Source organism: Pleurodeles waltl, chromosome 10 (assembly GCF_031143425.1).
Source record: "Pleurodeles waltl isolate 20211129_DDA chromosome 10, aPleWal1.hap1.20221129, whole genome shotgun sequence".
NCBI lineage: Eukaryota > Metazoa > Chordata > Amphibia > Caudata > Salamandridae > Pleurodeles > Pleurodeles waltl.
The window spans coordinates 953768669-953795949 of NC_090449.1; the positions used below are offsets into that span (position 1 = coordinate 953768669).

The window sequence follows — 27281 nt, forward strand, 5'->3', positions numbered from 1 at the left end:
GCGCAGACTACCAGGAGACAACGCACATGCAGGGTAAGTCGCATGGGGAATTTAAATGCAATAATGTCATCTACTACTGGGGGGGATACCGATCACTAAATGCATGGAAGTCATCTAATACATGTAGTGGCATGGGTAAAGGGGCACAGCAGGGGGGCATGGCCCGTTCTGAGAAGACCTGGGGCAGACCATTACACAACACCAACAACAGTCCCATGGGGGCATGCTGTCATGCCAGCGATGGAGCAAAGGGAAAGCCACGCAGGAAGGGAAGGCCACTACGTCAAACTGACACCCTGGCACACGTCAGCCAACATACCCCCTACATTAACTAGGGCCCTATTAGCAATCCTCTAGCCATACTGACAACTGGAATGCAACTGCGACAACAGTTGCTACTACCACCTCTGCTTTGTGTGCAGCTCAAGTAGCCAATGGCAGTAACCTCCCCATGGATCATACACACCTAAATTAGGGAGTGAGGATGACAACTGCAACAATCCCCAGAAACAAGACAAAGGCCCCAGTACTCTCAAATGTCAATGCCCATAGTTGTCCTAAACATCAGCCAATGTAAACAACAATAGGAGCTACACAGCACTAAGGACACACCCATGCTGCATATGTCAGGGTCCATCCTGTGCCTGGGTAACAAGGCAACATCCCAAATGTCATACTGCTCAGACAACAGCATTGAGGGGGGGCCACATGTAACTGGTCACTAAAATACACCTGCACAGTCAGAGGATGAAATAGGACACTGATGCGACTATCAGGGCAATCCAATGTAACACACATTCCCCAACATCAGCAGGACACATTAACAATGTGAACATCCATATCGGATCATAACATTGCCATGCGTAGGATATGCCACATGTCAATGACATTTAAGTGGCTGTGAACGATCAGAGATTGGGGCAGGTCCAGATTGTTAAGTGTGCTGCCAGGGCCATCAGTACACTCACAGCCAGTGAAAGGTCTCACCATGAGAATGGATGTACACGGAGGGTTGAGTAGGAAAAGAAGGTGGCAATGCTCTATTTGGCATAAATCAACACCTAGAGGCAATGAGGCTGACAAGTCTGATAACTCAATAACATACATGTGACACACAGGTGGGCCATAGGCCTGGAAGAATGCCCATCTGAAGGCCTGGAGAAATTAATACAAAACAAGATCACAAAGTGAATTCATCAAAAGGCAGGCACGTCACATCAAAATTGCCACAACACACACACACTAATTGTACCCTGTTTCATTGCAGAGGAAGATGGGTCTCCTGCCGATATGCCTGTCCCAGCTTTCCCTGATGACATGGATGACGAGCCGATATACATTCCCCAGGAGACCATGCAAGAGGTCCTTGAAACCCTCCAGACCCCACCTTCAGTCACAAGGAGGAGCACAGAACAAGCAGCCATCGCAGAGGATCCACCCACCACCCCACTTGTAAGACCTGCCAGCTCCAATACAGCTGAGGACTCAGACGACACTGGCACCAGCTTTGAGAGAACTGTAGTTGGAGTACAGCGGGGGCTGGCCAAGGAGGTGCGGGTGGCGATGCAAACTATGGCAGCCAGCCTTGAGGGGGTGCGTTCGTGCATGATGTCATCTGCAGATCAGGCAGCAGCTATGCAAGCCCTAACATCCATACTGCAAGGACTACAAGAAACTGTCAAGGAATTCACCACTGCAGTAAGGGAGTTGCCACAACACCTCGCACCCCAAACCTTCCACTGCATGCACGAATGCAATCATGACTCCCTCAGGGCCGACCTGGCTGCCTACCATTGTGATGTGGCTGCTATTCTGAAGAACCAGCAGACCCTCCTTGCTGCAGTCCTGCCCTTAAGACCTTCACAGGGATCAGCGACCGGGATGTATGACTCCACGTCTTCTAACACTGAGGTGTGTGTTGCCCCTACACAACCACCACCACCAAGAACAGAGAAGGCAACACACACATCAGAAGAAGAAGACATGGAACAGATCACATTCACAAGGAAAATGACCCAGAAGCACTAGTCCCTGCCACATGGCCTACATTTACCAAGGTCCTGTGCATTGTAACTTGCCAGTCTTGCAACAACTTTACTTGAGCACTGTTCTGCAAACCACTGTATATCTTGTCACCCAGCCCAGTGATTGTCTCTCTCCTACTCATTGCCAAATCCTGTCCCTCTGCACTGTCTGAAACATCAACCCGAGCATGTCAAAAGCATTGCTGTAACCCCTTGTGTTGGATCCCAAATTAAAATGTCACTATAATGGACTCACAATCATGGACAATGTACACATAGCACTTGTTAGAAATGGGGTTTTTGGTTGGCAGTCAGGTTACCCTCTGTCCAAGCAAAAGCCCTCACTCTAGTCAGGGTAAGTCACACACTATCCAAGATTATCCTGTGCCCACCCTCTGGTAGCTTGGCACGAGCAGTCAGGCTTAACTTAGAAGGCAATGTGTAAAGTATTTGTGCAATAAATCATACAATACCACCATATAGCACCACAAAAATACACCACACAGTGTTTAGAAAAATATATAATATTTATCAGGATAATTGTAGGTCAAAAAGAATAAAGTTGCAATGGAAAATTGTAGAAATATCACAGGGAAGTGATATAAAGTGTCTTAAGTCTTTAGAATGCAATAAAGTGTCTTTCAAGCACAAAGTACCTGGTTTCTGGTGGAAAATCTTCTCAGAGGGCCACAGGTGGAGAGATGCGTGGAAAAAGGGTGTGTGCGTCGATTTCTCCTCAGCACACAAAGACTTGCGTCGTTCTTTTCCACGCGGGGAAGTCGGGCGTCGTTTTCCGGCGCGCAGACAGTCTCTTTTCGTGGATCGCGGGGATTACCAGATGTCCCGGGTCTGTGCGTGGATTCTCCTGCTTGTTTTCCGGCTGCGCGTCGTTCTGCGGGGCTGCGCGTCGAAGTTTCGATCTCACGGTAGGCGTTGCGTCGATTTCTCCTTGGAAGTCAGGCGACGTTGTCCTTGCGAGGCCGTGCGTCGGAAGTTTGGTCTCACGGCAGGCGTCGCGTCGATTTCTCCTTGGAAGTCGGGCGGCGTTGTCCTTGCGAGGCCGTGCGTCAAAGTTTCGCGCTCACGGTAGGCGTCGCGTCGATTTCTCCTGGAAAGTCGGGCGGCTTTGTCCTTGCGAGGTTGTGCGTCGAAGTCTCGATCGTCCCGAGGGCGTCGCGTCGATCAGCGTCGGTGTGCGGCGTTTTTCTCGCCGCTAAACAAGCTGTGCGTCGAAATTTTCGGCGCACGGAGCGTCCAAGTGAAAGGAAGAAGTCTTTTTGGTCCTGAGACTTCAAGGAACAGGAGGCAAGCTCTATCCAAGCCCTTGGAGAGCACTTTCACAGCCAGACAAGAGTTCAGCAAGGCAGCAGGGCAACAGCAAGACAGCAGTCCTTTGTAGAAAGCAGACAGGTGAGTCCTTTGAGCAGCCAGGCAGTTCTTCTTGGCAGGATGTAGTTTCTGGTTCAGGTTTCTTCTCCAGCAAGTGTCTGATGAGGTAGGGCAGAGGCCCTGTTTTATACCCAAATGTGCCTTTGAAGTGGGGGAGACTTCAAAGAGTGGCTAAGAAGTGCACCAGGTCCCCTTTCAGTTTACTCCTGTCTGCCAGGGTCCCAGTAGGGGGTGTGGCAGTCCTTTGTGTGAGAGCAGACCCTCCACCCTCCCAGCCCAGGAAGACCCATTCAAAATGCAGATGTATGCAAGTGAGGCTGAGTACCCTGTGTTTGGGGTGTGTCTGAGTGAATGCACAAGGAGCTGTCAACCAAGCCCAGCCAGACGTGGATTGTAAGGCACAGAAGGATTTAAGTGCAAAGAAATGCTCACTTTCTAAAAGTGGCATTTCTAGAATAGTAATATTAAATCCGACTTCACCAGTCAGTAGGACTTTGTATTACCATTCTGGCCATACTAAATATGACCTCCCTGCTCCTTTCAGATCAGCAGCTGCCACTTCAACAGTGTATGAGGGCAGCCCTAATGTTAGCCTATGAAGGGAGCAGGCCTCTCAGTAGTGTGAAAACGAATTTAGGAGTTTTACACTACCAGGACATATAACTACACAGGTACATGTCCTGCCTTTTACCTACACAGCACCCTGCCCTAGGGGTTACCTAGGGCACACCTTAAGGGTGACTTATATGTAGAGAAAGGGGAGTTCTAGGCTTGGCAGGTACTTTTAAATGCCAAGTCGAGGTGGCAGTGAAACTGCACACACAGGCCTTGCAATGGCAGGCCTGAGACAAGGAAAAAGGGGCTACTTAAGTGGGTGGCACAACCAGTGCTGCAGGCCCACTAGTAGCATTTAATTTACCAGCCCTATGCACATAAAGTGCACCTTACTAGGGACTTATAAGTAAATTAATAGTCCAATCAGGTATGATTCCAGGTTATCATGTTTTAAGGGAGAGAGCATATGCACTTTAGCACTGGTTAGCAGTGGTAAAGTGCGCAGAGTCTATAAACCAGCAAAAACAGTGTCCAAAAAAATGGAGGGAGGCAGGCAAAAAGTTAGGGGTGACTACCCTAAGGCTGTCAGGTCTAACATGTGTCCCCCCCAGCTGAAAGTGGGGAGAGCTACCCGACATCCTGGGAGCTCTCATCGCTAAGGCGGAAGTACCTGGAGAGACCATCAGCATTGGCGTGGTCAACCCCTGGGCGATGTTCCACCGTAAAGTCCATCCCCTGTAGGGAAATGGACCACCTCAAGAGTTTTGGATTCTCACCCCTCATCTGCATGAGCCATCTGAGGGGCCTGTGGTCTGTCTGAACCCGGAAGTGAGTCCCAAACAGGTAGGGTCTTAGCTTCTTTAGTGCCCAGACCACAGCAAAAGCTTCTCGTTCAATAGCACTCCACCTCTGTTCCCGTGGTAATAGCCTTCTGCTAATAAAGACTACCGGTTGATCTCTGCCCTCCTCATTCAGCTGTGCTAGGACTGCCCCTATGCCATGCTCTGAAGCGTCTGTCTGCACGATAAATTCCTGGGAGTAGTCAGGGGCCATGAGTACGGGGGCCGTGCACATGGCTTCCTTCAGGGCGTCAAAGGCTTTCTGACAAGCCTCTGTCCAATTCACCAACTTAGGTTGCTTCTTGGAAGTGAGCTCTGTCAAGGGTGTTACAATGGTACCATAGCCCTTGACAAATTGGCGGTAGTATCCTGTGAGGCCTAGAAAGGCTCTCACCTCCGTCTGTGTTCGGGGTGGTTGCCAGGCCTTGATAGTTTCAATCTTGGCCTGGAGTGGCTGCACCTTGCCACCACCCACTAGGTGTCCTAAGTACACCACGGAACCCTGCCCAATCTGGCACTTACTGGCCTTGATGGTCAGGCCTGCCTGTTGCAGGGCCTGAAGCACCTCCTTGAGGTGAAGCAGGTGTTCCTCCCAGCTGGAACTGTAGACAGCTATGTCATCCAGGTAGGCTGCACAGAAGGCATCCTTGCCAGCTAGGACCCCGTTAACCAACCGTTGGAAGGTAGCGGGGGCATTTTTCAACCCAAACGGCATCACCCGGAACTGGTAATGGCCATCCGGGGTTGAAAATGCAGATCTTTCCTTGGAAGTAAGATCAAACGTACTCAGGAACTTGGCAGCGCCTAGCCTGTCCACGAGCTCATCAGCTCGGGGGATGGGGTGAGCATCAGTCCGGGTGACTGAGTTGAGACCCCGGTAGTCCACACAGAACCGGAGTTCTGGCTTCGCACCTGGGGCAGTAGCCTTAGGGACCAATACCACTGGGCTGGCCCAGGGACTACTGGATTTCTCAATGACCCCTAGAGTCAACATCTTGGAGACCTCCTCCTTGATGCTGGCCTTCACCTTATCCGACAACCTGTAAATTTTGTTTTTCACAGGGAGACTGTCACCGGTGTCAATATCATGAACACAGAGGTGGGTCAGCCCAGGAGTAAGGGAGAACAGGGGGGAGAACTGCTCCAACAGCTCATAACAGTCTCCTTTCTGATTTAGAGTCAGGGAGTCAGACAGAATGACCCCGCTTACTGACCCATCACCTTCTTGGGCAGAGAGGAGGTCGGGGGGAGGTTCACTCTCCTCTTCCGTTCCTTCATCTGTGACCAGAAGCATGTTGATCTCCGACCTCTCAAAATGAGCTTTTAGTCGGTTCACATGGAGCACCCTTAGGGGATTCCTAGGGGTTTTGAGGTCCACTAGGTAAGTGGCCTCCCCTTTCCGCTCCTTTATTTCAAATGGGCCAGACCAGCGGTCCTGGAGAGCTCTGGGCTCTACTGGCTCCATTACCCACACTTTGTCTCCAGGTTGAAACTCTACCAGGGTGGCCTTCTGGTCATACCATTGTTTCATCACCTCTTGACTGGCCTCAAGGTTATCTTGGGCTTCTTTCCAGAAGCGGGTCATCTGGTTGCGGAGGGCCAACATATAGATGACCACATCCTGAGGGGGTGTCTTTGGAGCTTTCTCCAATCCCTCCTGGACAATGCTTAAGGGTCCCCTGACAGGGTACCCATAGAGAAGTTCAAAGGGACTGAACCCTACCCCTCTCTGGGGGACCTCTCTGTAAGCAAAGAGAAGGCATGGTAAGAGGACGTCCCACTTACGCCTCATGGCCTCAGGGAGGCCACCAATCATGCCTTTCAGGGTCTTGTTGAATCTCTCCACAAGACCATTTGTCTGGGGGTGATAGGGTGTGGTGAACTTGTAAGTTACACCACACGCATCCCACAGAGACTTCATGTATGCAGACATGAAGTTAGTGCCTCTGTCAGACACTATTTCCTTGGGGAATCCCACACGGGTAAATATCCCCATCAGGGTTCGGGCCACCACCGGTGCAGTTACTGTCCTCAGAGGGATTGCCTCTGGGTAACGGGTGGCATGGTCCACCAAAACCAGGATAAACCTGTTGCCTAAGGCAGTTTTGGGGTCCAAGGGACCAACAATGTCGATGCCCACCCTTTCAAAGGGGGTGCCAACGACAGGAAGTGGAATCAGGGGGGTTTTAACCCTTTTTCCTGCTTTACCACTGGCCTGGCAGGTAGGACAGGATCTGCAGAACTTGTCTGAGTGTGTCCTCATTTTGGGCCAATAAAAGTGGGTGACAAGCCTGTTAAAGGTCTTGCCCTGCCCCAAATGTCCTGCCAGGGGAATGTCGTGAGCCAGACCCAGTAGGAAGGTTCGGTAACATTGGGGGACCACCAGCATACGTGCTGCCCCAAAGCCCGGAACCTTAGGCTCACTGTAGAGGAGATCATTCTCCCAATATAGGTGGTGATCGCCAGAGGCGTCGCCGGCTGCCTGGTTTGAGGCTTGTTTCCTCAAACCTTCTAGAGTGGGACATTCTTTCTGCGCCTTGCAGAATTCCTCCCTGGTGGGTCCACCCTCAACTTGCCAGCCAGCAAGCTCAGGTAAGTCACCTAGGGCGGCAATGTCTTCCCCAGTTGGCTCGGAAGCCTCCTCCTCAGGAGCCCCGTCAGCCACTGTGGGAACAGCGGGGGCCGGTTTCCCGCACCCCTGGTCCCTCCTCCTGGCAGCTCTCTGGGCCATCGTTCCAGGCTCCAGATGCCCTTGACTTCCCTCTCGGTCAGCCATGGACCGTGTGGTCATGCAGACCCACTCAGGTAACCCTAACATCTCCAGGTGAGACCTGAGCTCCACTTCTTTCCAAGCAGTGTGCTCAAGGTCATTGCCTAACAGACAATCTACAGGCATGGCAGGACTCACAGCTACTTTCAGAGTACCAGAGACCCCCCCCCACTCAAAGGGAACCAGAGCCACCGGTAGGTGACTCTCACGATTGTCAGCGACTCTGACCTGGTGGAATGTATTAGGTACTATCTGCTCTGCTGACACCAGCTGACTCTTGATAGTAGTCATACTGGCTCCTGTGTCACGCAGAGCCTCCACCCTCTGCCCATCAATGGTGACCCACTGCCGGTACTTGGAAGTATTTCTGGGCATGTGGGCCTTGGGCACCATTTCTCCTTCTCCCAGGGACACTAGGGAAATCTCTACCTGCTCCCCAAAGCTAGTTGGGTCCATCTCCCCCCCGAGTGCTACACTAGTCAACCCAGGTGCCTGTCCGGTAGTGGACGGTGCCCTCTTGGGGCACTGTGGATCGCCTTTGTAGTGACCATATTGGTAACACTCCATGCATTTGGGGCTAGATTTTCCTGACTTGTCAAATGTCCCTGGCTTTTTCCCAAATTTGGAAAAGGAAGGGTTGCCACCCCCTCCCTGGGAATTCTTTTGGGGGCCTTTAGAGAGTTCCTTATCTGTAAGTTTATCTCCCCCCTCTTTCTTCTGTTGGGAACCCTGACCACCTTTGTGGGAGTCCCCCCCAGGTACCTTTTTGGACACTCTGGTGCTAACCCAGAGGTCCGCCTCCTCAGCAAGCTTCCTGGGATCAGTCAGCTTACTATCCACTAGGTGCTGGCGCAAATCTGTATAAGTAACATTAAGCATATGCTCTCTCAGGATCAAGTCATATAAACCTTTATAATCTGCTACTTTGTTGCCCCGCACCCATCCATTCAGTGCCTTACTAGAGAAATCAAAGAAATCTACCCATGTTTGTGTGGTTTGTTTGGTGCTGTCCCTGAACCTCTGACGGTATCCCTCAGGGGTCAGCCCAAACTTGGCAAGTAAAGTGGCTTTCTGGAGTGGGTATGTGTTTTGATCCGGTGGATCCAATGTGAGAAGTGTGTCCCTCCCCAATGGCGGCACATAACCCCACATAGATACTACCCCCCATTGCCCTTCAGGAACCTCATGAGCCCTTAGTGCAACTTCATAAGCAGCTAACCATTTATCTATGTCATCTCCCACCACAAAACTGGGCACCACATTTTTGGGTATACGAACCTTCTTTTCTCCAGCAGGTCCTGTCTGTATGCTGCCACCATTATTGCTGGATTCAGACTGTCTTGCCTTGATCTCCAGCTCCTTGAGACTCAGTTCATGAGCCAACAATAGTTTCTTTTCAGCCAAAGCTCTTTCAGCTTCCACTTGTTTGGCTGCTCTTTCAGCTTCTGCTTGTTTGGCTGCCCTTTCAGCTTCTGCTTGAATCTGTTTGGCTGTCCTTTCAGCTTCAATCTGTTTGGCTGCTCTTTCAGCCTCAGCTTGTTTGGCTTCTCTTTCTGCCCTCCTCTCCTCCTGTTGCGCCTCAATTTTCAGTTTTGCCATTTGCAATTGGAACTCCCTTTCCTCTCTCCTTTCCTCTGCGGTCAGGCTTTGCATGGAGACACTGCTCCCTGGTCTGGAAGGGTGCACAATTGCAGTGGTAACACCATCCATAGATAGTGAAAATCCTTCTGAGGGGCCATTTTCTGGCTCCCCTTCCTCATCATCCTCTAAATGGGCTTCTGCCCAGGCCCTCAGCGCCACTTGAAAGTCCTCCTTTCTGGAGGCCCCTTGGGTGGGTACCCTTAATGCCCTGCAGAATCCTCTTAGTTGTTTGACCGTGTATGTATCCAACTGGACTAGGTCAAAGTCCCCTGTCTGAGACCCAGTCAGAGACATGTTGAGTGAGGATTTAGTTTTTGAAAATTGTCAGGAAAAAACGGATTTTCAAAAAGAGATAAAAACCAAGTTGACCTTCAACTGTGGGTAGGTAGTGAGATACTTAGCTACTGTATGTCACTGCACAAATACAAGTCCTATCCTCACCGCTGATCACCAATGTTAGAAATGGGGTTTTTGGTTGGCAGTCAGGTTACCCTCTGTCCAAGCAAAAACCCTCACTCTAGTCAGGGTAAGTCACACACTATCCAAGATTATCCTGTGCCCACCCTCTGGTAGCTTGGCACGAGCAGTCAGGCTTAACTTAGAAGGCAATGTGTAAAGTATTTGTGCAATAAATCATACAATACCACCATATAGCACCACAAAAATACACCACACAATGTTTAGAAAAATATATAATATTTATCAGGATAATTGTAGGTCAAAAAGAATAAAGTTGCAATGGAAAATTGTAGAAATATCACAGGGAAGTGATATAAAGTGTCTTAAGTCTTTAGAATGCAATAAAGTGTCTTTCAAGCACAAAGTACCTGGTTTCTGGTGGAAAATCTCCTCAGAGGGCCACAGGTGGAGAGATGCATGGAAAAAGGGTGTGTGCGTCGATTTCTCCTCAGCACACAAAGACTTGCGTCGTTCTTTTCCACGCGGGGAAGTCGGGCGTCGTTTTCCGGCGCGCAGACAGTCTCTTTTTGTGGATCGCGGGATTACCAGATGTCCCGGGTCTGTGCGTGGATTCTCCTGCTTGTTTTCCGGCTGCGCGTCGTTCTGCGGGGCTGCGCGTCGAAGTTTCGATCTCACGGTAGGCGTCGCGTCGATTTCTCCTTGGAAGTCGGGCGACGTTGTCCTTGCGAGGCCGTGCGTCGGAAGTTTGGTCTCACGGCAGGCGTCGCGTCGATTTCTCCTTGGAAGTCGGGCGGCGTTGTCCTTGCGAGGCCGTGCGTCAAAGTTTCGCGCTCACGGTAGGCGTCGCGTCGATTTCTCCTGGAAAGTCGGGCGGCTTTGTCCTTGCGAGGTTGTGCGTCGAAGTCTCGATCGTCCCGAGGGCGTCGCGTCGATCAGCGTCGGTGTGCGGCGTTTTTCTCGCCGCGAAACAAGCTGTGCGTCGAAATTTTCGGCGCACGGAGCGTCCAAGTGAAAGGAAGAAGTCTTTTTGGTCCTGAGACTTCAAGGAACAGGAGGCAAGCTCTATCCAAGCCCTTGGAGAGCACTTTCACAGCCAGACAAGAGTTCAGCAAGGCAGCAGGGCAACAGCAAGACAGCAGTCCTTTGTAGAAAGCAGACAGGTGAGTCCTTTGAGCAGCCAGGCAGTTCTTCTTGGCAGGATGTAGTTTCTGGTTCAGGTTTCTTCTCCAGCAAGTGTCTGATGAGGTAGGGCAGAGGCCCTGTTTTATACCCAAATGTGCCTTTGAAGTGGGGGAGACTTCAAAGAGTGGCTAAGAAGTGCACCAGGTCCCCTTTCAGTTTACTCCTGTCTGCCAGGGTCCCAGTAGGGGGTGTGGCAGTCCTTTGTGTGAGAGCAGACCCTCCACCCTCCCAGCCCAGGAAGACCCATTCAAAATGCAGATGTATGCAAGTGAGGCTGAGTACCCTGTGTTTGGGGTGTGTCTGAGTGAATGCACAAGGAGCTGTCAACCAAGCCCAGCCAGACGTGGATTGTAAGGCACAGAAGGATTTAAGTGCAAAGAAATGCTCACTTTCTAAAAGTGGCATTTCTAGAATAGTAATATTAAATCCGACTTCACCAGTCAGTAGGACTTTGTATTACCATTCTGGCCATACTAAATATGACCTCCCTGCTCCTTTCAGATCAGCAGCTGCCACTTCAACAGTGTATGAGGGCAGCCCTAATGTTAGCCTATGAAGGGAGCAGGCCTCTCAGTAGTGTGAAAACGAATTTAGGAGTTTTACACTACCAGGACATATAACTACACAGGTACATGTCCTGCCTTTTACCTACACAGCACCCTGCCCTAGGGGTTACCTAGGGCACACCTTAAGGGTGACTTATATGTAGAGAAAGGGGAGTTCTAGGCTTGGCAAGTACTTTTAAATGCCAAGTCGAGGTGGCAGTGAAACTGCACACACAGGCCTTGCAATGGCAGGCCTGAGACAAGGAAAAAGGGGCTACTTAAGTGGGTGGCACAACCAGTGCTGCAGGCCCACTAGTAGCATTTAATTTACCAGCCCTATGCACATAAAGTGCACCTTACTAGGGACTTATAAGTAAATTAATAGTCCAATCAGGTATGATTCCAGGTTACCATGTTTTAAGGGAGAGAGCATATGCACTTTAGCACTGGTTAGCAGTGGTAAAGTGCGCAGAGTCTATAAACCAGCAAAAACAGTGTCCAAAAAAATGGAGGGAGGCAGGCAAAAAGTTAGGGGTGACTACCCTAAGGCTGTCAGGTCTAACAGCACTACAGCACTTTTCAATAAATAGCACTTACACAACAAATCTGTCTCTGGGTAATGTGATATATCAACTGTGAAGTACATAACTGAAATGTGCCTACTGTCAAATTACGTAGCTTGTCAATACAACTGTCCTGATAATATGTAGTCAGAGAATTCTGCACAGTGCCCATGATTGCATCATACTCTGCCCTTCCTGAGGGACAAATCGGATGACGTGAGAAACCTAATACCACCATGCTGTGTTGGACAGAAGAATGCTTCCTCAGGGGATAACTAAGTCATCAAATAGTGCTCGCAAAATGTTGTAAACATGCAAAAATAAGACAATAAACATGCCACACTAATCTAAGTAAACACAAAACAAACTACACAAATGAAGGTGTCTGAGTTAACATACAAATAGGTAATCATGCCGAACTGTGTCACAAATGATGTATGAGGGTCATGAAGACAAGAATACAAGATTGCCAATGAGAACTCATCTTATAAGGGTGTGCATGATCATCACACTGTAGTCAGACCTAAAACTGTTTCCCCAATATCAAGCCTGGAAGCACTGTTAGTTACTTTGAAAACACACTTATCAACAGAAACACATTGGGATCCATATTAACTGTGATTTGGTGGTTGCAACAAAGGGTCGACACTTTGCAAGGTAGCTCTGGGCTAGCTGCCAATCGTACAGCTCAGTTGGTATTTGTTTGTAGCATAGGACACAGATGTTATAGTACCAAATTGATGTACACTAAATCCAAACCCACGATCAAGTACCATTCAACACATACTATTAAGGGGTAACCAAATATTTATTAAATGCTAACCACAGATGAGGAAACTGAGGGAAAAATCTTACCTACCCTAATCTACCCTGACTACTCATTACCCACAATTGTCCCTAACTAACCTAAGCTACACTTACTTATCACATGTAACGAAACGTTCTAAACATCTATCCCCCACCCCCTTATGAGATGGGAAACATGGAGGACAACACATACTAACCTAAACATATACCATACTATCCTAAACAAATATTTTTTTTTTTGGTATTTTTCTTTAAAAAAAAAAAATGTAACACACAAGAACCCCAACATAGCCAACACACACAATAAATAAAAATATAAAGAATGAGGACCTCCCACCCCCCACACGCCAACACTAACTAAACTAACAGCCTATACTAACCTAACACTAAGCACCCTAAGCCCACTAACTATAAGAACAAGAAAAGAGGAAGGAGGGGAGGGAATCATGTCCATCAAAAAAAGTGTCTAGAGGTTGGCCCTCCGGAGGGTCCTCTTAATTTCCTTGACCTGCCGGTTAATGTGCCGCACGTCCCGGCTCAGGTGGCTCAACTTGCGCAGCACTTTGTCCATCTTATGTTCCATTCTGTTGAACGCTGCAGGGTCAACAGATGGAGCAGTGGCAGTCTGGGTACCGGTCTGTGTGGGTGTGGTGCCAGGCCTAGTGGGCTGTCCTGCACCAGTGGCAATGCTGGGGCCAGGAAGTCCAGCAGATGTTGGATCAACAGTGGCAGCTGTGGGTGGGGCCACCTGCCTCTGATTGGTGGTTGTGCTGGTGGTGGCTGTGGTGGGCAAAGTAGGCCCACCCTGTGGGAAGGCTCGCCATGCCCCGGAGGCCCGTTCAAGGCGATATCGCCGGGCCATCCTCTGGAACCCCGACTCCACCAGCAGGATGTGCTGATACAGCATGGCCCGGCGCTGAAATTCATGGACCTGGTCTGGAGTCATGTTAGCAGCAGTGAAGACAAATGCATATATTCTACATTAGTAACTGCATTGTGTGAAATGGCACAGCAAGTTAATCAGACATTACATCTACTGTACTTGTAACAGCTCACATCACAATACAGATCATTGAATGTCCCTGAGGAAGTATATGGCAGGCCAGACTACAAAGGTCACATCACACAAAGCACATCCATAACCTTCAAGATGGGTAATAACTGGCTTTGACTTGCAATCTGAGTTCTGACAGTTATCATCTAAGAATCATGCTGTATATCCTCCGCCAAGAGCTGGGCTACAAATGTCAGTGTACGGAAAGCAAAACTAAAGCCACATGGTCTGCAAGTTGTAACTGGACTTGCCAGTATAGTTCCAAGTGCCAAACCTGAGTGTGTATACTAGTATGCAACCAAACCGTCACTTATTCACATGTATGTGTAACATACTGGTAGTATCAGTACTAGGTACCCCATTCACAAACCCATGGCCGTGTTTGAGGGGGGGCGGTGGATACACAACTATAATTTGCCAACAACATATACACCGAGGAGTGTATAGGAAACTCCACACATATTTGTCACTACAGACACACCACAGGTAAGGTCTATCTACAATTAGGAGTCAGCAAACCCTAGAGCACTCATAGGGTCAGACATGTCAGGAAATGCAGAACTTACACAACATATACTTCCAGTGAGGCCTGACTTACATCAGACACTGAGTTGCTAGAACACCCATGATCATGAATTGCATGCACACCTAGGCCATTGCACTCAGGTTCCACAGACTTGTTGCACTACATGTGGAAGTACGTGCTGCTAGGAGGTTCTACCTACTGTTTCAAAATAACGTAGGTAAATAGGGAAGCAGATGTCTATTTGAAAGCTCTTAGCTCTACCATCTTAGAGAATGTGGGTCTGACAGGCTGACTAAATTGGGGCTGACTTCCATTGCGACTCTTGGCGATACAAGTGTCATACACATGACTATCCCCTGTACTCACAGTGGGGCCTACAGGGATGTCCTACAATACCTACATGATACCATTGGATACGCATTGACAAGCTCAAAACATGTGAGAACTGCATTCCCACTCATGGAACAAGAGAAAAGCTTGCCCAACTCATCACACCTTGCTATGCGTCCAAATCACACGAGTCCATAACCAGCAAACACAACACATAACAGACATATCAACACTTACTGGAGTGGTCGGGGTCCTCAAATGTCGCCACCTCTCCCACAGTGTAGGGTGTCAGTCCACCTGTAAGGTATGGAAGGAAGAAATGTGCTCAAAATCTGTGCACAGTGCAACAATTTCATAAACATTCACAATGTGTAGGCTTAATAATGAAATGGCAGCCATTTAGACATGATGGTACTGGATCTGATATATCATGGCCAACTTGTACATAGCATGGGTCTCCTGTGACAGTTACACACATATCTGCACACATACATTGGCCCTAACTATTATGTGGTTGCAAACATGCCCAATAATTGGTGAGCACTAAAAAATATGGAGTGTAATCGTCTCATCATGTGCATCCAAGAGAGACATCCAAAGCCTGGTTACTTGAGGACTGCATTACCAGTCAAACATGCCTTGTGGCCATGACACATTTATTGCACATAGGCCCAATGTACAGAGGGAGGGGCAGGGACTTTTGTAAGCCATCCTGTTGTTACAGTATAGTCAATTGATGTGGCCCAGCTACGGTGATTTGCACCAACCATGGAGATGTGAGGCCATGTGCATACACTTGGACTGCCATCCATATTTGGATTGTGGCTCAACTAATTCCAACAAACATCTTAAGATGTTAGCTGAGGGCACCTTACACCTTTTCACAATGTTTTCACATCAAGAACTGACATGTATCCAAAAAGATCAAAGAACACAATAATCCCACACATTCATAGTACTTCTGTGAACGCTTTCCTTCCACACTCACCAGACTCACATGAGACATATGTCCGAGCCACTTTGCTATTATCAATTTACGTGAAGGCAGCACTCATTTTCAGCATCATGTTATGATTCTAAAGTCAGTCTAGCAATTGCGTCAACATAGTTGGCCTAAATGTTGGTACATTTGTACTTCTCTGTCAATAGTACCCTATATAGACATGATTGGCTCATATTTTGTTAGCTGTTCTGACAAAAAGGCTACACCAATTTCCTTAATGGAAAAGTAACCTGTAAGTTTGCTGAGCATGTGCTACCTGACAGCTAGCAATTGTGATCCTTGCCATAGTGCAGCAATGATGCCCTTATATTACCCCAGCATTACACACAGTCAGCAAGTTAGCTGGCAGACCTTGCATGTCATGTGCGCATTGCATGTCATATGTGTGGCACTAGTGCTGTCTATGTTCTGCTTCTAGGGAACTCTAGTTACAGATAGTCCTTGCAAATATTGGATGCAGTTGGACTTACTGCTGTCAAGGGTCTGGTCAGGCATTCCTGTTACTGATGCCAAAGCACATTGACTGCCTCATGTATGAGGCTTGTTTTCCCCTTATTGAGTGATGGTGTCTTAGTTGTGTGCCATATGCTGCATTGGACTTTGCTTTCAACATGTATGGGTGAAATAGATGTGGTCCTCTGCTATTGGCCTTCAAAGGAGATATGTACATGATATATGTCATTAAGAGTGTGTGTGTATGTGACCATTGTATGTTAGGCATCACATTACCTCTGGGATGTTCCGTGTCCTACTCAGTATCTCAGCAATGCTCCATGAGGCAACACTCTGATTCTGATAAGTAGAGATGAAGGTGTGCTAAAAGGAATAGCCAGACCATGATAAGGTGATTAGAATAGATGTTTATTTCAATTCGTTAACTAAAGTGTTGAAGGTGATCATATTCAGAAGAAATTATTTACAATCTGTTGCCGCCTGCGTATACCAGAAGCTGTGTTCTGTAGTTCCCCCTCCTGTTGCAGGCCAGCATCCTCCTCTTCTTCCTATTCAGGCATGTGTGGCTCTGGTTCCAGGAGGGGAATGTTTCTTTTGATACAAATGTTGTGCAATATTGCACATGTGAGGATGATCCTACAGACCATCTCGAGGGAATATAGGAGGCTACCACCAGTGATGTCGAGGCAGCGGAACCTTGACTTGAGGATGCCGGAGGTCCGCTCGACAATGCTGCGTGTCCTCCTGTGGGCGTCATTGTATGCACGCTCTGCAGCAGTACTTGGGTTGTCAAATGGTGTCATAATCCATGGCTGGATGCCATACCCCTGATCAGCTGCAAGAGAAAATGAATGGGATCATGTTGATGTAGCTGGCACTATGTAAAAGATCTTTCATGGCATTAGTTGTCTTTTGTTGTCTGTGACTCTTTTGTGTACTAATGTGGCATCCTATGCTTGTAGGCTGTACCATCTGCATTGTGTTGTTTCCTTGGCTGGACGAGTGTTTGTCTGCTAACCGTTTGTCAGCAGTATGTTTTGGGATTTGCAGTACAGTGTGCCCTCCCTAGCATTGTGACTTGTGATACAGGTGTCCGTGTGTCTTCAATGGGGGTGAGATGATAGGTCCATGCACAGTTAAAATTGAAAGTATTGTTAACACGTTCATATCAAAGTACCCTGGACATCCCATACCTTTAAACTTATGCAATGGATTAATGTAAAGGTCATTGGGACACTTACAATTTGCAAGGTGACATTTCGGCAACCACACACATTGACGTCTTAACTTTAGGCTGTACAGTAATTTCCGATGTGTGACAGGCTCAATGGTGACTTAAGAAACATGGCTAGCGATGTCACGACCTCAGTGTATTCCTGTTCACATGTTGCTGTTGTGGTGTATGTGTTGTGTGTCCTAGAGGGTTGCTATGCAGTGTGTATATAAGTAGGTTTTTGTACTTACCAACAAGTAGTCCATTGCCATACCGTCCATCCTGGAAGTGTTCATTGATGGTGCAGTGATGGAAGATGTATGAGTCATGGACACTCCCAGGATATTTAGCCACGATGTTGGTGATCAATCCCTGTTGATCGACTATGGCCTGCACGTTGATGGAATGTGTATGCTTCCTGTTGCGGTAGAGGTGTTCAGTTGCAGCAGGTGGCACAAGGCGTACATGTGTGCAGTCGATTGCACCAAGGACGTGTGGGAAGCCACTGATGAGGTAGAACCCCCGTTTTGTTTCCTGCTGCTTCTGCACTGTGTTAGGGAGGCAGATGTGGCGGGTGTCAGTCGAATGATGGCATCCAGTACTTTGGGCAAAAAGGCAGAGAATGATGGTTGTGATATTCCGCCAACCAGGGCACCAGTTGTTTGGAAAGAGCCACTTACCAGCATACGAAGTACGGCAAGCAGCTTGGTTTCTGTTGGGATGGTGCGGGGTGTAACCAAAGTGGGTGCCAACTGCTTTTCAATGTTGCGCAGCAGCTGCTGAATGGCCTGCCAGTTCAACCGGTACCTCTGTATGATGTTGTGTTCCCTGAGGCCCTGAAGGGTGGTTCTTGGGCGGAATATCCTCTCCTGCCTTCTGCGCTGCCTTTGGGGTCCCTGCTGGTGTTGTTGTAGCTGCTGTTGTTGCTGCTGGGCTCTGCGTCTGCTTGCACGCTGGATTAGTATCACCTCCATGGCTCCCTGTTGCTGCTCTGCTGCTCTGCTGTTTGTTCTGTGTGTTCTGATTAAATACAGGTGTGTTTGCCCCATTTTAACGCCTGTCCTGACCCAGACGTAATTTTTTTACGCAAGTCGGGCTGTGTGTCATTTTCTGGCTCCGCCTCCCGGCCGTGCGTCATTTTTGCCCGAAAGCATAAATACGACGCACGGCCCTTTAAGCCTTTTTTTGGACGGGAACGCCTACCTTGCATATAATTAACGCAAGGTGGGTTGCCGCATCCAAAAAATGACGCACACAGCGGAATTTTGTCATCTGCGGGCTCGGGCGTCAAAGTTTAAATACGGGGCAACGTTTGCGCTGATTGTGCATCAAACTTTTTGATGCACAATCGGCGCAGACGGAATATAAATATGCCCCTAAGGGCCTGATTTACAACGGTAAACTTAGATGTTACTCAAAAAAGTTTACACTTTTTCAATAATCACAAAACTGTATCTTAATAGTAAGTTAAGGAGTGAGGAGGCTCCGCAATGGGGGCAGGAAACCCTGAATAAAAAAAACAAGATGGGCCTGCCCTAACTGTTAATTTAAGGAGTTCTCAGCCCCATATGCGAGTGTCTGCAATCCGCACTCGTAAATTTACCATACCGGAAAAAGCGTAAACTTACACAAACATGTAAGTTTACTTCCAGAAAAAGCGTAAACTTGCACAAACGTTTAAATTCACTTTTGTGAATCAGGCCTTTCCTGCGCAAGCACTTCCGGCCGAAAGAGTGTTAAATGGTAGTTTAAATATTGTTTTATTCAGCGTACTCAAATACTGTGCAGCATGAATAGCAAACGACTACTTATGTATTTTTTATCATTCAAACCTAAAAATAGAAAGTACGACTTGCTTAACATTTTTCTGCCAATACAGATTGGAAAAATTGAAATTTTTTGGTGATTTTCTGTTTTGAACAATAGTGCTTTTCAAACGCACTCGATTCAACTAAATCTTTCTCGCAATCCATACATCTATATGGTTTCTGAATATCACAAGCGTACTAAGTAAACTATTTATGTAAAGAATAATACACGATCTGTTAAAGTTCAGCTAGCGCATTTCCATCTGCAATGAGTCGGGTTATATTCACGCATTGCAGTTACAAAGCTGTAAATAACTAGGCAATGGAAACGAACGATGAACTAGGAAGCAAATCCGCTGATGCTAGCAACACAGAATTTCACAAGTAAAATATGAAATGTGCAGTGTCTGCACTCATGTCAAACACTCTTGGCCCAGAATTACATGAGATGCAGGCAGTGTGTGGCATGTACAGTATGTTAGTCTGCTGATACTGCACACTTTGGTAAGTAAATTATGCCCATCAACATTCAATATGCGGGCCCGCTCTTTCAATTTACACTAAGGTTCCCTAGCGTTGTAGAGGTGGCTGAAAAGCTATGGTTCGATAGTCTGTCAGAATATTGGAAAGATAGTCTGTGAGCAAAATATAGAGGCCTAAATAGCGAAAAACAAAATACCTTTAAGGTGAGTGCATATGGGTTAGTGTTGATATATTATTTTTAACTCCACTTCTTCCTTGAAGATATATGAAACCAAAGGTCAGAGGACGTTATAGTTAGGCTCACATTTTAAATGTCCAAAACCATAGAAATTCACCTGTTATAATTAGAGTTATCTCGAGTAACTATAACTGGTGCCCTAAGGTGATTATAACTCGCACCCACATCATGCACAGTTTTTTTGTTAACATTTTTACTGCAAATATCGCATTGATATTATCAATAAGGTTAAAATTAGCAGTGCATGGTGAGGGAGTGAGTAATAGTTACCTTAGGACACGAGCTATAGTTACACATACCTAGTGAATTTCTATGGTTATGTACGTGTAAAATGTGAGTCTATCTAGAACATCCCTGTAACCTTTGATTGTTTTATGTGAATTTCTATGTTTAAAAAAAAATCTATTTCCCAACTGTAATGTCCCAGTAATATTTGTTTTTTTCAATGAATTTCTATGTTTTTTAACATAATGTAATTTTCATTTATATACGTTAATCCAACCACCGCCGCTTAAGGCCTTAGAGTATGTGCGGAAGCAGATGGCTGAGCCCCACTCGGGTCGATCTTGGCCCTGGGGACCCCATCCCTCGGGGACCGGTCTGAACTTTTTTTTCGGTGTGGGGGTCCACGCAGCCCCCCTCCCCAGGCAATCTCCGCCCCTGGGACCCAATCCCCCAGGGCCTGGCCTAAAAAAGTAATTTTTTTTTTGGGAGGGGGTCTTGTGGCCCCCCTCCCCTGGGGACCCTGTCCACCTGGGCCAAGCCCAAATCTAAAATCTTTGCTGAGGTGAGGGCCCACGTAGCCCTCCTTTCCAGGTGAATCTTGACCTTGGGGACTTCATCAACCGGGGCCCAGCCATGTGACCTGGGTGTCCCCCCCAGGGCACCCAGTGACAAGCCCGGGGACCATAGGGGAACCTGAAGGTCCACACTGTCAAAGCTGGCTCCCCACCTCCAGTGGGAGCAGCTCCCTCTTTGTGAGAGCAATATTTCCTGTATTTCCCTGCCTGCATGTCTGTGGACAGGGAAACAGAGGAAACCTGTGCTCGCAGTGAGGGAGAGAGATTTGACAGCTCTTCCTCACTGCTAATGGAGTGTTCGCTGTAACTTGGTGGTAACTTTCGGCTCCTGCTAAGTTACAGCCAAGAGCTATTGGCTGGGGTTAGGCACCCCAGGACATAGCAGGAGCTGGACTTGGTGGGTGGTGGTCCCAAGGGACATTGTAGGCTCCACGAGGGCCCCCTCCAGCTTTACAGTTTAACCCCAGGGAGTTGGTGGTACCTGGGGCAGGGGTTCTAAAACAGATCCCCTTTATTATTTTTGCAATAAACCCCGGGGAGGTGGCAGTCCCTGGGGCTGTGGTTGGAGGGCTGCATGGCCCCCTTTAATTTAAATTAATAGTCCCAGCCTTTTTGCCTCGCCGGGATCCCTCTAATATCCCCTGACCTGCTTTAAGGCCAGGCCCAACTCCTCGCGTTGGGCGGATCCTCCATTCTGCCCCCGTGTCCCTGGCCACGTCCCTGCTGCCTTGCTGCCTCTGCCGTTTACAGTAAGAGCTTCCAGCATTTTCTGTACTCGCTCTATATTTCGATCCATATATATCAAATTTTGTTTTTCCTATGATTTCTTTTAAATCTGTGCCATTTTTGTGCCCCACTTAATTTTTCCCGCTGCTCCTGCTGCCTTGTTTTTCACTCTGGCTCTTGCCGGTTCCCCGGCCCTGCCGCTGCATCCCATTTGGCCCACCCCCCTCGTGCCCCCTTTGGTTCCACCCCCTCCCTCCTCCCAGCTGCTCCTCCCTCCCACCTCCCCTTCTTAATGGCGGCCGCTGCGTGACGCAAAGAGTGACCCCTGACCTGCTTTAAGGCCAGGCTCAACTCCTTGCGTCGGGCGGATCCTCCATTCTTCCCCCCATGTTCCTGGCCCTATCCCAGCTGCCTCGCTGCCGCTGCTATTTACAGTAAGAGTTTCCAGCATTTTCTGCACTCGCTCTATATTTCGTTCCATATATATCAAATTTACTTCTTACCTGTGATTTCTTTTAAATCTGTGCCATTTGTGTGCCCCACTTTGTTTTTCCCGCTGCTCCTGCTGCCTTGTTTTTTTACTCCGGCTCTTGCTGGTTCGCCGGCCCTACCGCTGCATCCCCTGCGGCCCCACACCCCTCATGCTCCCATTGGTTCCACCCCCTCCCACCTCCCAGCTGCTCCTCCCGCCCACCTCCCCTTCTTAATCGCAGCCGCTGTGCAGCCGTGCCTCTGTCCTGCCAAATGCAAGCCCGTCCGTGCCAGGGGCAAGCCCGTCCGCGCCTGAAGTGCGCCGAGAGCCAGGACCCCTGGTCCCCATGACCACCTCGGCCAGCAACGCCATTACACCGCCAGCATCCTCCACACACTCAACACCGGACAATCACGCGCCTGCTTCCTGGCCTCTCCATGCCACACCCAGGGACCCTTCACCTGCCGGAACTGCAGCCTCACCAGCCTCAAAATCGCCACACTACCGGCTGAACCGGACAGCAACTACCTCCGATGCATCCTATTAAACACCTGCTCCGCATGCAAACACGCCATCGAACTCTGGTACCTGCTCGACTCCTCCACCCCGGACGTCGCCTTCCAGACGGAGACCTGGATAAAAGCCTCTTCGGCCCCAGACATCGCCATAGCCATTCCAGATGGCTACAAGATCACCTGCAGAGATCGCACCAACTGAACCGGAAGCAGAATCGCCATCGTCCACAAGAACACCATCAGAGTTACAACCTGCACGAAGACACCCTCAGCACAGCAGAACATCTGCACTTCCACATCCACACCAACCCCAACACCACCCTCAGAGGAACCCTCATCTACAGGCCCCCCCGGACCACGGCATCAGTTCTGTGACTCCATCACTGACCTCGTCAGCAGGCACGCCCTAGCCTCCACCGACTACGTCCTCCTCGGTGATCTGAACTTCCACCTAGAGAATAACAACGACCCCTACTCCACCACCCTGATCGACAACCTCGCCACCCTCGGACTCAGACAACTTGTCACTACTCCAACACACTCCTCCAGCCACACGCTCGACCCCGTCTTCTCCGCTAGCACCCACGTCGCCTTCAGCCACACCACCAAACTCCCATGGACCGACCACCGCTGCGTCCCCTTCACCTTCCGGAAAACCACCACGCACCACCGCACCCAACAGATCCCCCGCAGCAACTGGAGCAAAATCAACCAGGACCAGCTGAACACCAGCCTCGCCAAAAAACACCCAACAAACCCACCAATCCCAACCTCGCTGCCTGCAACCTCTGTCGCTGGATCGACGACTGCGCCAACACACTCACCCCGCTCAACAAACCTTCCAACAGAGCTGCCAACAAGAGAGGCAGCTGGTTCACCCGGACCTTCAAGCCTCCAAGAAAACCTGCAGAAACTGGAAAGTGCCTCCTAGAACAGACACCGGACAACCATGCCATCTTCAAGAACGCCATCCGCAATCACCATCACCTCATCAGATCTGCCAAAAAAAACTCCTTCAAAGACCGCCTGGACAACAACGCACACAACAGCAAGGAGCTCTTTAACATCGTGAAGGAACTCTCCAACCCCAGCTCCAACACAAACGTCATCCCACCTTCACAAGACCTGTGTAACACCCTCGCCACCTTCTTCCACCACAAGATCACAGACATACATGAGAGCTTCAACAGCCAGACCACCACACCAATCACCGACGTCCCAGACTCTCCACCCACCCTAAACTAACGACCATCTGCTCTCATGGGCCACCGTGAACGAAGACGACACAATCAAAACCCTGAGCACTACCCACTCTGGATCTCCATCAGACCCATGCCCGCACCACATCTTTAACAAAGCAAGCGCCACCATCGCACCCCACCTCTGCAAAGTCATCAACATCTCCTTCGAGACTGCGACCTACCCCGAAAGCTGGAAGAACGCTGAAATCAAACCCCTACTCAAGAAATTTATGGCGGACTCGAGAGACCTCACGAACTTCCACCCCATCTCCCAGCTCCCATTCCCAGCCAAGGTCATCGAGAAGATCGTCAACAGACAACTGACCCACTACTTTGAAAAAAGCAACATCCTGGACCCATCCCAATCAGGGTTCTGCAGCAACCACAGTACTGAAACCGCCCTCGTCGTCGCCACCGACGACATCAGGGCCCTGCTTGACCACACCGAAACTGCGGCTCTCATCCTCCTGGACCTCTCGGCCGACTTCTACACCATATGCCGCCGCATCCTATGCACACGCCTCCACAACGCATGGATCTGAGACAAAGCTCTAGAGTGGATCATCTCCTTCCTCTCTGGCAGAACCCAGAGCGTCCACCTCCACCCTTTCCGCTCCGAAGCCTCCAAGATCATCTACGGCGTTCCCCAAGGATCGTCCCTCAGCCCTACACTGTTCAACGTCTACATGGCCCCGCTCGCCCACATCGCCTGACTACACAACCTCAACATCATCTCCTATGCCGACGACACCCAACTGATCCTCTCCCTCACCAAGGACCCCTTCACTGCCAAATCCAACCTCCACAATGGAATGAAGGCTATCACTGAATGGATGAGGGACAGCAAACTGAAGTTAAACTCAGATAAGACAGAGGTCCTCATCCTCAGCACCAACCCCTCATCCTGGGACGATTCCTGGTGGCCGACTGCTCTAGGAGCACCCCCAACACCCACCAACCAAGCATGCGACCTGGGCGTCATCCTTGACTCAACACTCTCCATGACCAAGCAAGTCAGCGCCGTCTCCCCATCCTGCTTCAACACCCTCTGCATGCTCCGCAAGATCTACAGATGGATCCCCACAGATACAAAAAGAACAGTCACCCAAGCCCTCGTCAGCAGCAAACTTGACTACGGAAACGCCCTCTACGCAGGAGCCCCGGCAAAACTCCTCAAACGACTACAACGCATACAAAACACCTCCGCACTCCTGATCCTCGATGCCCACCGCCACAGCCACATCACCCCCCTTCTGAGAAACCTACACTGGCTCCCCGTCAACAAAAGGATAACCTTCAAGCTCCTCACCCATGCACACAAGGCGCGCCACAACACCGGCCCAGCCTACCTCAACAGACGACTCAACTTCTACACCCCGTCCCGCCAACTCCGCTCAGTCGACCTCGCCTTTGCCATCGTCCCCTGCATCCAAAGAGGCGACTCCCACCTCACGGCCAAGACCTGGAATAACCTTCCCCTGCCTCTACAACAGACCGAAGACCTGCTGACTATCAGAAAGTGGCTCAAGACCTGGCTATTTGAGCAGTAGCAGCACCCCCCCCCAGCGCCTTGAGACCCTCGCGGGTGGTAGCGCACTTTACAAATATACTGATTTATTCATTGATAACAAGGTTGGGGGGTGAGGGTACCCCTACCCTGGCCCCTTTCCCTTTTACTCACTTGTTTTGAGGGACTCAGCTGAAGCCAAGTCCCAAGATGGCTGCCAACACTTCATGGAAGTGTTGGCAACCAATCAGAGCTGTGCATTTCCCTGCTCAAGCTCGTCATTATTTGCGAAGCTGTCGTGGCCAAAGATTCGCAAATTTGGACTTCATTTAATATCTTAAACACTACAGAATGGATTTACACCAAGTAACTAAAAGTGTAATCTGTGTACTGACACCTACCTTTTTGCCAAATTTGGTGTATTTGTGTCCAGTTTTTTGGGATGTAGTCGTGTTCAAAACTTCTATTGCAATTACCATGGGAAGTGCATGTTTTTACACTCCCTTCTTCTTAGCCCCTGCTTGACGGATCTCCCTGAAACTTCTTATGCACAACAAGAATCACAGGACACTTTTCTGGGGCAAATTTCATGAAGATTGGTCAAACGATGCCAAATATATATATATATATATATATATATATATATATATATACATATATACGTATATGTATATATGTACATATATATATATATACATACATATACATAATATACATATATCAAGTATATCAAACCTATACTTAGCTATAGATACTTATCTTGTCCATATATTTTAGCCATCAATATTTTGGCCAGAAATGTTTTTCTCCATTATTTCAGCAAACTCCTGGTCAAAAATCCTCAGGTCAGTAGGTATTGTTATTGATTGCACTTCACCTTCAAGAAGGCTTTCCTGATCCCAAAACAATTCTGGGTAAGGGCACAGGAAGGCAGAACTCTCTAGCATGCTTGTGAACATTCTTTGGAGCAGTACCAGAGTTTCCTTTGTAGATATGTTCTTTTCTCTAGGAGAGAGTTAAGTGTTAGACTCTCCCCTTGTGGCCTGCAGGGCCTGCAGGGTGAAACCACTGCCAACATGATCCAGGATGGTAGCACAAACATTTTACACCAAATAGCCTTATTATCATTTTATAGTGCACTGTGGACCCACAATCAAGTGCAAACACATTTTAAATAATGGACGAATTGGTCTTTTCACTCGTGATAAACATACTTTGATTGGTTACCAAGCTAATTGTCTTACTCCGAAAAAATGATTTTTATATGCAATGACTTAAACAAAAAAACAGTCTAACAATACAACTCTTTAATTAGGCTCTTCATTTGCACGATGTGATTTCGAGAGTGATGGCTGTGACATAACAGCGGATATGGACCTCTTGACTAAATGGACCAGGAGGAATGGCTTTACCAGTGTATCTCCACACCATGATCACAATGGAAACCAGTCAGGTAAAAAAAAAATCAAAATGTATCATGTCTGAACGTCTGTGAGTGTGCTGAGTAATTCATAGTACAAAAGCAGCAATATCAAAAGCTAACATTATATGTTAAAACACACATCTGTGCAGGATACAAAAACTGAAACAGTTAGAACCAGACAATTCATTAAATTATAAAAACTGAAAGAGTCATGCAATTATTTTTCTTTACATTTTCTGTTAAATGATCTGCTGTATGATGTGTGCTTTAACAAACCTATTTGAAAGAAGTGGGGCACCAAACAAACTATTTTTTAATCTAGGCTGCTAACAAACTTTGGGCCAAATTTACTTAAAAGTGGTGCAGCACCAAAATTTGCAGCGCAGCGCTGTCACTTGCCATATTCACCAAAATACGGTGCACCCCTTGTGTTTGCACTGGGGCTAAATTTAGCTGCCAGTGCCAATGCAGGCACATTGGACCATAATGGTGCTAGTGGCTTGTAAATCTGTCCCTTTGTATTAAATACAACATGCACACTTCACACTTCCTCTACTACAACTTGTGCAGTGGTATTTGCTTGAACACAGAAATTATTTTGCAAGTTAGGAAGAACAAGAAAAAGGAAGTATGTGCATTGCAAATATCCATGGCATGATTAAATCCTTTGCCTTGTAGTAAAGGGAATGTGAGACCCCCATATTAGTGATAAATTAATGCACTTTCCAGCATCATTTAATCACGTTGCATTGCC

General features: G+C 48.4%; 1 protein-coding gene across 2 annotated transcripts in view; it reads left to right on the forward strand.

The window, feature by feature from the left end:
- Window positions 1-27281, forward strand: part of MALRD1 (MAM and LDL receptor class A domain containing 1) — a 2469603-nt gene that overhangs the window by 66611 nt on the left and 2375711 nt on the right. For both annotated transcript variants that reach the window (XM_069211777.1, XM_069211778.1), the window contains exon 2: window positions 26420-26557. In XM_069211777.1, the coding sequence (XP_069067878.1) occupies window positions 26420-26557 (138 nt within the window). The remainder of the gene's footprint in view (window positions 1-26419; window positions 26558-27281) is intronic.